Genomic DNA, 15,168 nt, shown 5'->3' with positions numbered 1-15,168 from the left:
AGTCGTTCTTGCCTGTTCCTGCAGGCACTTGGTGGTAGATGGGCCTCAGTGCCCTCTACCCACTTCCCAATGTAATAGAGAGAAAACATTGGCATGCTTCCCTGGACAGAGCTGTGCATTTCCTTCCTCCCTTTTTTTTTTCTCTCTCTCTCTACCCCTCTCCTCCCCCCTCCTCTGTATCCCCTTTCCCTACCCCTCCCTTTCTCCTCCTCCCCTTCCCCCCCCCCCCCCCCGTGCTACATATCAGACTTCCATTAGATTTCCTTCTATACCTAGCAGCCTGAGACACTCCTGAAAAGGCGAGCTCATTCTCCCATCTTCCCAACACACAGATATGTTTGACTTCTCTGAACTCCTGATAATATACTGTCTTGTATCATTCTGAGATGTCTATGGGTTCATTCACCTTCTCTTCTCAAACTAGATTCTAATCTCCAAGTGAGAAGAACACCTTACGTGTTTTTCTGCTTCTACTTCAGAGGGAGTGTTTTGAGCATATCCCATAGCCAAAGAAGCTTGCTGGGAGCGGGAACAATCTGCTTCTGCTCAAAGTTGACTTAGGAGAGTTGGCCACCTGCTAGGTTTAAGGTTTGCTGACTGCTTGAATAAACGCTTCACCTATCTGCCATACACATCTTCCCAAGAGCCCCAGAGAGACAAACTTACCTGTCCTGGCTTAAGACGAGGGCACTTAAAGTGGAGACAACTGTCCCCAGAGCCCCAGCAATTGCCCACCAGGGATTCTGGATCAGAAGTCCTATGAAGATGATAAGCCCACTCAGGGGGTTGTTGACAAACATCACCTGAGCTGTCCCCCTCAGGAGCCAGTCTAGGAACTGGAGGGCCAGAGGCTTATCTACAAGAGACAGACAGAGCCATCAACAGGGTAATGCACTTGCTGCCCCCACTGGATCAGTGATTCAAAACCAAGGCTCCCAGGGATGTAGGAATCAGGACATTTCTCCTCATTCAACCAGGCCTGGGTGAAGAAGTAGAGGCTTGAGAGTGGGGATGGCATGTAGTCCAAATATCTCAGTAGCCCAGCAGTCAGTCTTCAGCAGGTGGTAGTTCTTTCACCATACAGGCGGAGGCACCATGCTGAGAGCAATTTAACACAGTTCCAGCCATTGGCTTGCTTAGCAAGAAAGGCCCAAGAGCATTCCTGGGAAATTTATTGACCCAAGGGGAAGGGGTGAAGAGGGAAAGAAAGTCTCTTTTTGTGTAGTGTTCTATGGCTCAATCCAGGAAAAGCATGTGAACAGCATAGAAAGTCACCTGAAGAAAGGAAGCTGGAAAAAAAGTTGTTTTAGTCCAGCTGTGAAAGCGATTATTGAATTGGGACCCGGAGGAAGCCAGGTGTACAGGAGGGGATGTACAGTTTTCCATCTTCTCTGTTTGGTTTCCAGGACAACGCATGCTGGTTGGGGCAAGTGGGAACTAGTGGGGGATCATTTAATTCAAGAAGAAGTGAAAAGGAAAGAACCAGAAGGCCCTTGGGGAGGGTGATGCCAATTTGGCACATAAATGGCTGTGGAACAAGTCACCATTCAGCTTATTTGGGAAACGGCTTATATATTGTGCAAATTAAGGGAATGCATTTAGTTCCCAGAGTATGGGGATTCCAGGCTTAGGGCGTATATTCTGTCCACCTGGAGTTGACTCAAGGCTGAAGGGCCCCCCGGTCACAGGAGCTCTTGTCCTGGGAGAGAGGAAGTAAGCTTTGTGTCCAACCTGGCAGGATTGCTGTCTGAGCCGGCCCCTTGCTTCTTTCCTGGGCACTTGCTTACCTTTCAGCCAGTTTCTGTACTCCTTCATCTCGCCTGTGAGGTAGCCCACTGCTTGGAAGAGGCTAAAGCCGCCCCGGCCTGCAGAGCCCCGACGAGAAACCTCGCTTTCTCTCCTTTTACTCCTTTCATTAGATTTTTCAATTTTCACAATGTGGCTGTCTTCATCAGATGATCGGAGGTCCTTTCAGGGAAAGCCATGAGAAGCTATTAAATAATCTGTCTTATTTCATTCCATGCAGGATCTTGCTAGAGTGCCCATGTTGTCCTCAAGCTCTGAATCCTCCTGCATCAGATTCCCAAGTGCTGGGACCACAGTGATTCACTGCCACACCATACACATATTCCTTTTAGAAAACAGAAGCTTTTTTTTTTTCTGGCCATGGGACTTGAACTCAGGGCCTGGGTGCTGTCCCTGAGCTCTTTTTCTCAAGGCTAGCTTTCTACCACTTTGAGTCACAGCTCCTCTACTAGTTTTTGAGTGGTTAATTGGAGGTAAGAGTCTCACAGGGACTTTTGTGGCAGGGCTGGCTTGGAACTGCAATCCTTAGATCTCAGCCACTTGAGTAGCTAGAATTACAGGTGTGAGCCTATATTTATATTTAAATAAATAGATCACTTAAGTGATCTTAAATATAAAGCTGTGCAAACACCACTACAATCTACTTCCAAAATATTTACATTACCCAAAAATCCCATTTCCATATTTATATAAATATTTATATAAAATATTTGTTTAAAATATTTGCATATTTTATGAAATAGAGGTAAGGGATCATGAGACAAAGGTGAGACCCATGTTTGTGGTCTCTAGATGTCCAGTGTACCCCACAATGCAAATTCAGTTTCCAGTACTACATGTTCCTATAACTGAATTTCTGAACCATTTGTGAACTGGATTCTTTTTTCATTATGGACTTTTCCTCAGAATAATAGTTGGAAATATAGAAAATAAGTAAGATTACAAAGAAAACCACTTACATTGAAATGTAAGTATCACAGTATTTAAAAGATGTGATTTATGTATATGTGTTAGATCCAATGCCTATTATAATTTGAAAGTAGTAATAAAGTGAATGTATGGGACCTTCTTGTCCTACTCAGGGCAATTCTCTAAGGCGATTCCTGCTCTAGAGCTCATTGCAGGATTAGCTAAGGCCTTAACTGTGATCGTCTCACAGCTCAACTTCTCCTTTTGTTCTTCCTCTTCCATAAATATTTGTCCCAGAGGCTGACTTCAGTATATTTCTTACTGGTCAGTCTCCATGTCAGCGTTCGAATTCCTGGGAAAGCCAATTTGTGTCAGTGATTGAAAGCTCAGGTAGTATGAACACGAATGTGGTACATTGTCTAAATTTGTAATTACTAACATCCATTGAGGGTTAATGGAAATAAGGATAAATTACTTTCCACAGTCCAGTTCACATTCCTTCCAGTCCTATACCTGGACACCTGGGTCAGGGCTTATTGTTCTAAAGCTCTGCTGTTCAATATTCTAGCTATTAGGGCATGTAGCTTTTGAGGACTTGAGAGATGGCTAGCCTACGATAAGCTAGGAATAGAAGGAAAATTCCCCAAATTGATAAGGAACACCTACCAAAACCTCACAGTTAATGTTACCCTTCATGGTAAAAGACTGGACATATTTCCCGGTTAGATCAGGAACAAGACAACAATGTCTTCTACTCAACATTGTACTAGATATTCTTGTCCAAGTAATTAGATAAGGAAAAGGAACTAAAGTAACCTTGATTATAAGAGAAAATATTAAATCCAGATTGTATCTCTATTCGCAGATGCTATATTGTTCATATTGAAAATTCTTATCTGCAAAAGACACCTATTAAATAATGATATGAACAAGATCAGCAGATTCCAGGCGACAGCAATATACAAAATTAATTTTATTGTTATATGCTGGCAATAACAATCTAAAAATTAAGAACATTGTATTGATGGTAGTATCAACATTTTGAGACTATGCAATGTATAATATTACAATAAATATAAAATAGTTGAAGATAAAGTTAACAGAAAATATGCAAGTCTTTCACACTGGAAACTATGAAGTACTATTGGAACAAATTAAAAACCTAAATAAGTGGAAGACTGGCCTGTATTCATGAATTGAAAGATTTAATCTTGTTAAAGTGGCAACAGTCCCAAAATTGACAGTTACATCACAATTCCAATCAAATTCCAAGTCATATTTTTTTCCACACAAACAAAAACTGATCCTAAAACTTATACAAAATGCAAGAGTTCCATCATAGACAAAACATTTTTGAGAAAAGGAGCAAAATTGGATGATGCACTTTTCTTAATTTCAAAACTTACTAGAAAACTACATAAACATGGTACTGGCATAAAGAAAAATATATGACTCAATGAATAGAATTAAGTCCAAGAATGACCTTATGCATCTATGTTCTATTGATTTTTGATAAAAAGTGCCAATAGAGAAGGAATAGTCTTTTCAGCAGATAGTACTGAGTCAACTGTGATACCTATATTTAATAGATTCAAGTTGGGCTTTTACCTAGTACTATACATAAAAATTAGCTCATATTGAGTAAAAGACCTGAATAGGATAAAGCCATGCACACAAATCTTAATGTCCTTTCAGAATAAAACTGTTTCTTAAGATGAGATAACAAGTATAAACAATGAAAAAAGATCTATAAGGTTTAATCAGAGTTTTCAAAGGGTTCAAAGAACATGATCAAGAAAGAAAACAGAGACCCTATGATGTTGGAGAAATTATTTCCAAATCATATGTCTGGTAAGGGGTCTAGTATACAAACTACTGTAGTTTAACAATAAAAAGTCAAATAATTTGAAAAGATATTTTCCCAAAGAAAATACAAGTGGTTACAAAGCATTTGAAAAGATGTTCAATCTCATTGTCACTAGAAAAATGTTAAATCACCATGAGATGCTATATCACTTTTTACTAAGGCTATATAGAAAGAAGGATGACGAGTAAGTTTTGGTGAAGATATGGAAATTAGAGCCTCATATATTATTAGTGAGAATGTAAAATGATGCAATTGCTTTGGGAAAAGTTGAGTAGTTAACTAAAATGTTAAACAAAGTCATATGATCTAGGAGTTCTACTCTTAAGGTTTATACTTGAGATGAAGAACATAGGTTCACATAAAAATCTGTACATGGATGTTCATAGCAACATTACTTATAAAAGCCCATCAACTGATGAGCAGATAAACTTATATTTACATAGTGAAATACTATTTTGTCATAAAAGGAAACGAAGTACTACATCATGCTACAACATGGCGAAATGACAGAAACTTGTCACAGAAGGTCACAAATTATATGATTCCATTTATATGACATATCCACTGTTAGGTAAATCCTTAGAAACATTGATGGTTGTCAGGTAAGGGAGGGCTTGGAATGGGAGATGACTGTTTATGGAAATGGGCTTTTAAAAATATTTTTGAATTAGAGTGTAGTGATGTTTGCACAGCTTTATATTTAAGATCACTTAAGTGAGCAATTCAAGAGAGCATGTTATTTGTTATGATTTCAATCTTTTATGTGTCCACAGGACTAATTGTTAAAGGCATGGTTGCCAGCTGATAGGCCTTTTGGACAGTGCTTGTATCATGAGAACACTAACTTCTCCTGGATGAATCTGTGGAAGCACTCATAATTTATTGGCGTTATTGGGAAGTGATGGAAATTAAAAGGTAGGGAAAATTCTTGGAGGATATTTGGGAAGCAGAAAGAATGCTTCCTGGCTGCTGTAGTATGAGCAACGTTCCCCTCTGCCTTGCCCTTCTGCCATGATACTTTAAATGACAGAAATGGAGCTGGTTGACCATAGGTTGGAACCATGAACCAAAATATACTTTTCCTCCTTTAAACAGTTTCTCTCAGGTATTTGTTACAGTAATGAAAAGTCTGACTGGCACAGTATGCAAATTATATACCATAAAAAAAATCTCTTAGCAGTTTTGTATCTCTTTCCATTTTCTCAGCAGCTAACTAGTCGACCTCTGTTCTGTGTTCAAGTAGCCAATCGCTTGCATTCTAACAAAGGCCATTTTTCTGGAGGCTACAAGGTCATTCAGGGGAGCAAGTCTAAGGGCAATGATTTTGGACACTGATTGATAGCCTGGTGTATGTGTGTATATTCTCTAATTGTCCTTAAGTTCAGATCTTATCAAAGGCCAGGTAGGCCCCATCATGGATATGACTACAGTCTCCCATTAGCATTTCCCTGGTCAACACTTGAGTCTATTGGGAATCTGAGAGAGCAGCACCGTTCACTTCCTGTCCCCTCAATTCTCTTACCCATGAAACAACCTGGAGGGGACATTGCTCACCTTTTCTTCAGGCATTTCCAGCAAAGGCAGGGCTGGGTGTGTATCCTGGGAGCTTGAAGGCCAGGTAGGGCTACTTGGCTCTGATTCATAGAATTTATATCTGCTGGAATTAGGCTCTGGCAGGAGAGGGCTGCTGTGGCTGTCGGACATCTTGAAGGTGTGGTCACTCATCTGTCACGTGACTGGTGAAAGGGAAAGAAAAAGAGCAGGTGAATGAGAATGGGGACACCAAGGGCCTTAGCTTAGGCTATACAGACACCCGAGGAGGCATGGAGTGGGACATGAGGGAATGAATAATGACACAAATGTGTCATCTCCAACTCCTAAGGCCAGAGTGGTGGGACGCCATTCCTCTACCCACAGTGGCTTTACTTTTCCAAATGTCCCCATCTAGAAGAAAGCTCAATTCTGCTGTCAAGATTTCTTCAGCTACCTAGTTAGAAGTCTCTTTACTTTCTGATCACTGAAGTATTTTTCTTCACTTTTCATTTTGTCCATTATTTTAACAATACAGTATTTTCCAGTTGATACATATATACATATCTAGTACTTGTTGAGAGCCTAAAAATATTTTCTAAGTTGCTCTGGAGATACTGTTGTTTCTGTTTGAATTCCAATCCCCATTCTCTCCCCCTCTGTCCTCTGAGCCTTGTTTAGCCCCTCTCCACCTATCCTTTCCTAGGAGAAGTGCAAACTTATGGCATGTTCTACTGGGACTCACATGCATTGGGCTGGGTGGGAGACCATTCCCCTTCATGTGGGGCTCTTTTTCTCTTTCCCCCAGTAGGCCCAGGATTTGGGCCATGACTTGCTTTTGGAGTGTCAATGCTTATCTATTTCCTGTTTCATCTTGTTACCTCCTGGTAGCGCCTACATTCTTCTTTTCATTCAGTTATCCAAGCCATTCTTCTTTGCCTTCTTCTCTTACTTACAACTTAGAATTTCCTCCCATTGGTCTGAATTATCTGCCTTGAGTTGCAAGAGTCTTTTTATTTTGAACAGAGGCTGAAGATCCTTCAAGTGAGTGCTAGCATTCCTTACACTGGCCATTGTAGACACTGCAGAGGTCTCTTCCAAATGGGATGGAGACCCCTGTCAGTTCTTGTATTAGTACCATTTTCCAAGGCTAGTTCCTCTCCTCCTCCCCAAAAGAGGAATCCTTGCTTTCCCTGTTGCTTCTACACCATCCCTCACCAGGGTGTGTAAAACTTCTCTGAGGCTCAGACCATCTAATTATTCCTCCTCCCAGTGGCTCACTGCTATTACTGAATTTCTGGTCCCTCTCTTATACAGTGATGACTTTAGGTACTCCTAAAGTCCCTTCTTCTAGATTCTAGTAATTCTTTTTTTTTTTGCCAGTCCTGGGGCTTGAACTGAGTACAGTCTCTGGCTTCTTTTTGCTCAAGGCTTGCACTCTACCACTTTAGTCACAGCGCCACTTCCAGCCTTTTCTATATATGTGGTGCTGAAGAACTGAACCTAGGGTTTCATGTATACGAGGCAAGCACTTTACCACTATGCCATAATTCCAGCCCTCCTAGACTCCAGTAATTCTAAGCAACTTTCCTGTCTAGACAGATAAGTCCTTGTCCTCTTCTGAGTCCTCATCTCCATGGACAATTTCTACCTCATCTTTCCAGGCATTAGTTTCCATAGCAAAAGCGTGGGCTCCATATAAACACTGTGAAATCTCCTAAGTCAGATCTATCCTCTGGCCACTACCTCCAATAACCTGAAGTTCTTTGACTTTCTGGAGACTTGACTCATTTTTTTCTGCCAGCGACCTATCTTCCTTTCTCTCCTTGACCAGTACAGAGTTCAAGGCTTATCATTTCAATTCCCCTGTTCTCTTCTCTTTCCTTCATGCCTTGTAGAAAAACATCAGCCAGGACAAGCCCAACCTTTTCATGTTTTCACCAAGCAGCCTAGCATTACTAAGGAACAGCTTCATAAATGGAATAGATGGCTTTACCTTTATGTTGATGATTGTCATCTCCAATTTAATACTTGACCTTAGCCTACTTCTTTCCAGTTTCTGTTACAACTGTTTGGCAGATCTAGTCTTCAGTCCTTATCTCAACTAGACTGCTCAATGATACTCCAAGACTTGACCATCCTCTTTGACACACTGGTTAGCTTTAACCCCTGGTCTTCTCTCCGGATGCTTCTTCACCAGCCACAGTCTGGCTCACCTCTTGCACATATGGTCATCCTGAGATGCTCTCTTTGGACCATTTTCACTGATGTTCCAGCACAAATGACTCAGCTGTTATGATGGCTTCCTGTCCATGGATATGCTTATGAGTTCCAAATCTAATGTTCCTAGCCCAGTTTTGAACACCAGATTAAGAGATTTGATTGTCTACTTTACATTTCTATATAGATGTCCAAGAAGTAGCCTAAAGGTGCTGAAAACTTTTAATATTGCCATCCTAAATCCTGAACTTTTGCATGAGTACCCCTGCCAAGTGCAAGTTTTCCCTCTAAAGGTCTTGCTCTGAAAACTCAGGAGTCAGACATAGTGTTGACTTCTCTGCCACTCTCCAAGACCAGTAATTATGTCTCTAAATCACACCATGTTTTCAGACAACAGCTAGATGCTATCATCTTTTGTTCTCCATCCTTCCTTTTACCTGGTGGTCTTTACCTTACTTCCCACTTGTTGGAGAAGCCTTCTCAGATCCATCTTTTCCCCAATACTCCTCTCATGGGACCCAGTATTTTTCTCTATAGAAATTCTTATGTGCTTATTTGTGTGAACCTCTCCCACTTCCGAAGTCAAGATTCATGAGAACAGTGACTTCATCTGTTGTGTTACTACTATAATCATAGCTCCAAGCACAGTACATAGCACATAATAAGTGTTCTATGAAAATGTACTAGGTGAAAGGAAGGAAGGAGGGAAGTATGGGAGAAGAAAAGGAGAGGGGAAGGAAAGGAGGGAGGGAAAGAGAAATGAAGATGGAAGGAAAGAAGAAAGGAAAAGAGGAATGGAGGGAAGGATAGATGGGGAGAAGGAAAGGATTGTAAGTTAAGCTCCGGGTGGCTTCCAGAGAGGGAACACTTGCAAGTTACTATGTGAATCCCTAATGGCTTCAGATGGATGTGGACCACCCGCCAGCTCTGCGTCTGCAGGGTACAGAGACCCTTGTCTGGATTAGCACCTGTCTTCTCGTCCAGAAGTAGTTTACCAAGCCACAGATAATTTTTTTATGTGGATCTAGAACATCATTTAAATCCAGCACACTACAATACTGCCACAGCTCTGACACAGGGGACTCTTCCTCTTTTAACACTGCCCTGGAAGAGTGTGCTAGAAAGGTTCAGGAGAGGGCTGGGAATGTGACTTAGCGGTAAGAGTGCTTGCCTAGCATGCATGAAGCCCTGGGTTCAATTCCTCAGCACCACATAAACAGAAAAAGTCAGAGTGGCACTGTGGCTCAAGAGGTAGAGTGCGAGCCTTGAGCAAAAAGAAGCCAGGACAGTGCTCAGGCTCTGAGTTCCAAGCCCCAGGACTGGCAAAAAAAAAAAAAAAAAAAAAAAAAAAAAAAAAGGTTCAGGAGAGATAATCACAGAGTCTGGAAACCGGTCCTTGTCCTTTCCAATGTGCTCTCCCCCTCTGGTGGCCAAGATCTTGTATAGCAGCCCTCGCTCCTTAGTAAAAATTTCCACTTGAAAAGTAAGGGAGGTTGGCAGATGTCTAGACATGTGATCTGGGTGAACTAGAAATGTTCTGGGAAGAATTTGTGTTAAATTCAGTGGCCTGAAAGTCCATTAAAAGTCCAGCTGAAAAATGATAACGATAGTTCTTTTTGAAACATATTTCATTGACTCCAAGTTGCTACTGTCTCTAAGATACATGATGATATTTCACAAAAACTGAAGAAAGCCCTGCCAGTGTCAATTGTAAGCTGCATCCTGATCCTAAATATATTAGATTTTGGTAACAATGCACAAAATAATTAGTAAGCCCAAAGACACAAAGTGATCTGTTTTGAATGCATGCTGCTCAAATGCACAGGTTCAAGTTGGTAATGAGTATATTCAGGAACTATTGCTTAAGCAAAAGACCCCAAATGTGTTTATATTTCTTTTGATGAAAAACATGTATATATGTTAGGTGACCTTTAAGAGTAGATACCCTTGATCAGGCACCAGTGGCTCATGCCTGTAATCCTAGCTATTCAGGCAGAAAAGTCTGTGAGACTCTTATTTCTAATTAATCACCAAAAAGCTGGAAGTGGACTCATGGCTCAAGTGGTAGAGCACCAGCCTTGAGCAAAAAAACCCACTGAAAGCATGAGATCCTGAGTTCAAGTTCCAGTACCAACACACACATGCAGGGACTGTTTCCTTCTTAGTTTCTGTATCTGTGCCATCAGAAGAAAGCCTGACACATAATGATTTCCTAGATGAATGTTCACTGAAATAAGACAAGAGTGAATGAATGTTCATATGAGGGAAGTACTATCTACTCTCTAAAAGGGCATTTGCTTCTCCACTCTTGTGAAAAAGTGAATTGGAACTGTTTGTCACATGGATGTAGCTCCCTGTACTTCCCAAAGGACGCTCATCTTGGCATTATGGTGTCTATAGGAAGGAGAGACCCAAAGGACTGGCCGTGTGGTACAGTCAGATTAGAACAAATATCTTACCCTGGGCTCCCTTCTTACTTGCATGGTCTTGTTGGGGCACAGCTGTGGTCTTCAGACCTCAGTGGCTGGCCCTTAAGGCCTGGGTTCAGGCCCTCAGCGCAACACTGTTTCCCAGACCCACATAGCCTCAACAGGAATGATGTGTTCCTCTAGGGAACATAGTGTTCCTTTGTCATGGGAATGTTTATCCTGTTAAAAATGGGGGAATTTTGGCTTGAGGGCAGGGGTGAGATGTGAAGCAAAAATGGCCTTATAAAGAGAGAAGGTCGCTATGTTTGGAAAGAGGCCCCGGCTGCTGGAACTGCCTGGACTTCTTTGTCACTCTCTTCAAGGGCAACCTAGGATTCTTAGGGCAATCACATTGTTGACTTAGTTGCTGGTACATAGTAGGAGGTCCGTGATTTTCATTTCCCCTCCTCTTGTGCTTCCAAAGTGCAAGGAGAGATGGCTAGAGCATCCAGATGAAGCACAAGCTGGCTAAGTCTAAAACAGAACCTCTTTCAAATGTTTCCATAAGGCGTCGCCACTTGTTAGAACTGGACATGGAATTCCTGCCCCAGCCACGTCCTGTCTGAGAGCCTCAGAGTCTGTTCCCAACTCCACTAGGAGCCAGTCCATTAAACCTGCTTCCAAGAACACATAATGATCTGCCTGGCGCTCTCCCTCACTCCTTGGCTGCCCACACCTCTTCTCTCTCAGAATTATAGACAGAAAGCTCTTTGGAGCAGCTTTGCAGCTCTCCTGAAAACCAGGCTCTCTGAGTATACTAGCTCTCCCATGCTCTTTGAACTCTTGTTGGATACCTACTATGTGCCTGTAGGCTCCCTTGAAAGGAACAAAGCATAAAGTCCCAGGCATCTTCTGCAAAGAGCTATTTTGATGGTGGAGAGAGACAATGATCAGACCCCTAAGTACTAAGGAAAAGTGATGGCAGATAGTAAACCAGTAATTTGCCTTCCCAGTGTTGGAAACATAAGGCCCAGTGTTTGAATCAGGACTTCGATCAGCAGGGAAGGAAGAGAAACACATTTCAAACCAAAGAAATTCCTGAGGAAGGGGCTGGGGATATGGCCTAGTGGCAAGAGTGCCTGCCTCATATACATGAGGCCCTGGGTTCGATTCCCCAGCACCACATATACAGAAAATGGCCAGAAGTGGCGCTGTAGCTCAAGTGGCAGAGTGCTAGCCTTGAGCAAAAAGAAGCCAGGGACAGTGCTCAGGCCCTGAGTCCAAGCCCCAGGACTGGCAAAAAAAAAAAAAAAAAAAAAAAAAAGAAAAGAAAAGAAAAGAAAGAAATTCCTGAGGAAATCTCTAGTTTGTTCTAGGAAATCTCAGTGTGGACCCTGCCCTCCCATGGGGAGGGGTGTCAGCAATCAGAGATGAAGGCCTGGGCCCCAGTTGTTCTTCTAATGGTTATAAAATGTGGCCCCTTTTTTCTCTTCTCTCTACAAGACTATTCATTCCTAGTGGAAATGCAAAAACATGCTTATGGCCAAAGGAGGGAGATGGGGGCCCCACTGATCATTTAACTGCTTCCTTGGGTGGTAAAGTACCTGTGCTTATGCTTTTTTGTTTCATTTCTCAAGTTGTTGAGTCAAAGCTTGCTCTCTCTTCTGTAATCTTTTGGGTTTAAGCATGCAGGTGAGCTGGGGATATGGCCTAGTGGCAAGAGCGCTTGCCTCATATACATGAAGCCCTGGGTTCAATTCCCCAGCACCACATATACAGAAAATGGACAGAAGTGGCGCTGTGACTCAAGTGGCAGAGTGCTAGCCTTGAGCAAAAAGAAGCTAGGGACAGTGCTCAGGCCCCCAAGCCCCAGGACTGCCAAAAAAAAAAAGCTGATGGAAGCATGCAGGTGACTTGCTGGGGGGGGGGCGGTGCAAATGATGTTTAAAATGATGTAATTTAGTTCATTTTCTGCGTTTGGAGGTTGCTTCCCCCAAATATTTGTTGAATCGATTAGTTTTGCCCAAAGACCTTGCAATTGATACTAGGAGAGTTTTCACAAAATTTTATATCTTTAAGATCCAAGTGGATGTTGTTGACCTTCTCTTCTCTAACACCTCTGATGATTGAGGTCCATGGCTGAGGTCCCCTAGTCTCCGAGGCTGGCTGTCCTTGCTGGTAATAGCCATGATTACTGGAAACTCTTGTATCTCTATAGCTGACACCAATTCCCCACCGGGCTTTTATCCCTTGCTAGTTTTAGTTCTGTCCATCATATCTGCACAGGACACATGAGCTCTTTCCCCACCTAGTGTACTTGAGAGGCAGATCCTAAGTCTTCCTTTTTCTGATCATGTTATGTTCTCTAGGGTTTCCTTTGGTCTGGTTTATCAGACAAGGCCCATTCTCTGCCTTCTCTTCATGAGGATCCTTCTGAAGGGAGCTTGTTGAAACAGGTTGGGTCACTAGGGTCACTAGACAGATAGGATGGGTGAATAGCCCACTGGCTAGGTTAAGGTGAAGGTCTTTCTCAGGATTCATTGCATAAGAGTTGACTCACTGTCATTTATGAGGGGTGGCTCTAAGCTTTTCTTGGCAGCTGTAGTCTACCGAGTCTGATCTGGGCTGAGAACAGGCTGACTCACTGGCCAGAAGGTCAGAGTGGGTGGAGCAGGGTCAGAGTCAGCATACTCTCTTCTGGGTCATCTGAAGACGTCTGAGGCTAGAGACACCCCACTTGGGCTCATATTTTTCTGGGTTCTTCTGTAAGGGTCTGCGTTCAGGTATGGCAGCTGAGATTCAAATCAGGCCTGGCCAGGGAATTCTTGCCCTTAGTTGAAAGGATCTAAGAGTCTTCTGTGGTTGTGGGGAAGAGACCAGCATTTTGATTCATCTCCTGAGATACTAGCTTGTGACTGGAAAGGCAACTAGGGGGTGGTAGCTACATCCTTTTCATCTAACACTTAAAAATAAGATGACTCATTACATCTCATCCATGGCAATTCCTAAGCCATCAAGTTTTCCAAGTACCTCTGTCTGATAAAGCCACTTTCTCCTCAGGCCCTGAGGAGACTCAGCTAGAAGCTGAGGTTCCTGACTTCTGTTTCCCAGTTCTTCTCCACCTTGCCATTAGTGATGGATGCATTATCTCTAAATACTACTTTATCATGTACCCAACATCCCCAACATCATACCCAACATCCTCAGAGGTGCTCCACATGTGAGAGTCTTGCTTTTTGAGCTGGAAGAGTTTGCCTTTGAGCATGAGACTATTGAACCAGGGTGGCCCTGGTACAGGGTCCACAGGGATTTTGTGGAATGTTAATGAGGAGTGAAGGGAATTTGATTTCTATCTCCATCTCCATAATTAGATCTCCATCTTCATACAGATGATTGTTGTGTATTTAAGCAAATATGGTTTAAAAAAATCAATGCAACCTTTTATATTTTAGGCATGTATTCTACCACTACGCTGCATTCCCCCGTCCCACCGCTTTTATTTATTTACTTAAATAATTATTTATTGTCAAAGTGATGTACAGACTATTTTGCAAACCTTTATGCCAACAAATTTGAGAACCTGGAAGAAATGGCTGATTTCCTAGCAAAAATTGATATCCCCAAACTTAACCATGAAGATTTAAACCTTCTAAACAGACCCATATCCAGCGCTGAAATTTGCAGATGACATCATCTGCTTTTATTTTTAAAATAAAAATTTCAGGGCAGAAATTTTGAGTCTGTAGTGGCTGCCTTGGGTTTTGTGTCCTCAGATCATGGGTTAATGAAACAGGTAGATAGATACTCCAACTCCATGGCCCTATTGTTTAGGGGCAATGGTCTTTGTGCCAAGGAAGGTTTCATGGTGAGGCTACCCCCTTTAGTCCCTCCCATCCCTTACTCCATGAAGCCTGTTAAGGAAGGAACAGTGATCCACCTTGAAATGAGGTCAATCTGTCACATCGCTCCTGACAAACCTGCTGGGCTTCAAAATAGACCTATTTTAACCAGCTACTTAAGAGGGAAAAGCAGAGGAGAGCTAGCATAGAACAATTCCACCTTAACTCTGCCTTTTCTCCTTCTTTGTGTCTACCCGGATCTCCATTTTCATAAACATGGGCAATGTGTGCAATCTGGAAGTGGCTGCAGTCATTTCCCAGGATGCTTGTCATCAGATCTCTTCTGAAGCTTAACTGAAGAGGTAAGGGGACAGATAGGTTGGCTATATTTAATAGCCAAGAATTTGAAAAGATGGAATTTGTCTGGAAAGTATTGGAGAAGAAAATGAGCTTGTGAATTCTGTAAAGATGTTTCTAAAAGGAGAATGAGCACTTGATGACTAAGATAGTCACAGTGAGCAGAGGCCAAAAGAATTATGGCCAAACCCTGGCTCTGCCACCTACTGGGATGCCATGCTGGACAAAGGTT

The 15,168-nt window shown here is 42.3% G+C and overlaps 1 protein-coding gene across 3 annotated transcripts in view; it reads right to left on the bottom strand.

Moving 5' to 3' along the window:
• The window catches only part of Slc14a2 (solute carrier family 14 member 2), a 403,525-nt gene that overhangs the window by 41,175 nt on the left and 347,182 nt on the right, over nt 1–15,168 (bottom strand). For all 3 annotated transcript variants that reach the window (XM_048363015.1, XM_048363014.1, XM_048363016.1), the window contains 3 exons: nt 6,137–6,318; nt 1,788–1,968; nt 667–856 (listed from right to left, as the gene is read on the bottom strand). In XM_048363015.1, the coding sequence (XP_048218972.1) occupies nt 667–856; nt 1,788–1,968; nt 6,137–6,307 (542 nt within the window). In that variant the 5' untranslated portion in view covers nt 6,308–6,318. The remainder of the gene's footprint in view (nt 1–666; nt 857–1,787; nt 1,969–6,136; nt 6,319–15,168) is intronic.

This window comes from Perognathus longimembris, chromosome 15, assembly GCF_023159225.1.
Source record: "Perognathus longimembris pacificus isolate PPM17 chromosome 15, ASM2315922v1, whole genome shotgun sequence".
In the NCBI taxonomy this organism is placed as follows: Eukaryota; Metazoa; Chordata; class Mammalia; order Rodentia; family Heteromyidae; genus Perognathus; species Perognathus longimembris.
The sequence above is the reverse complement of the archived record's forward strand: the minus strand, read 5'-3'. Positions and strand labels throughout refer to the sequence as shown.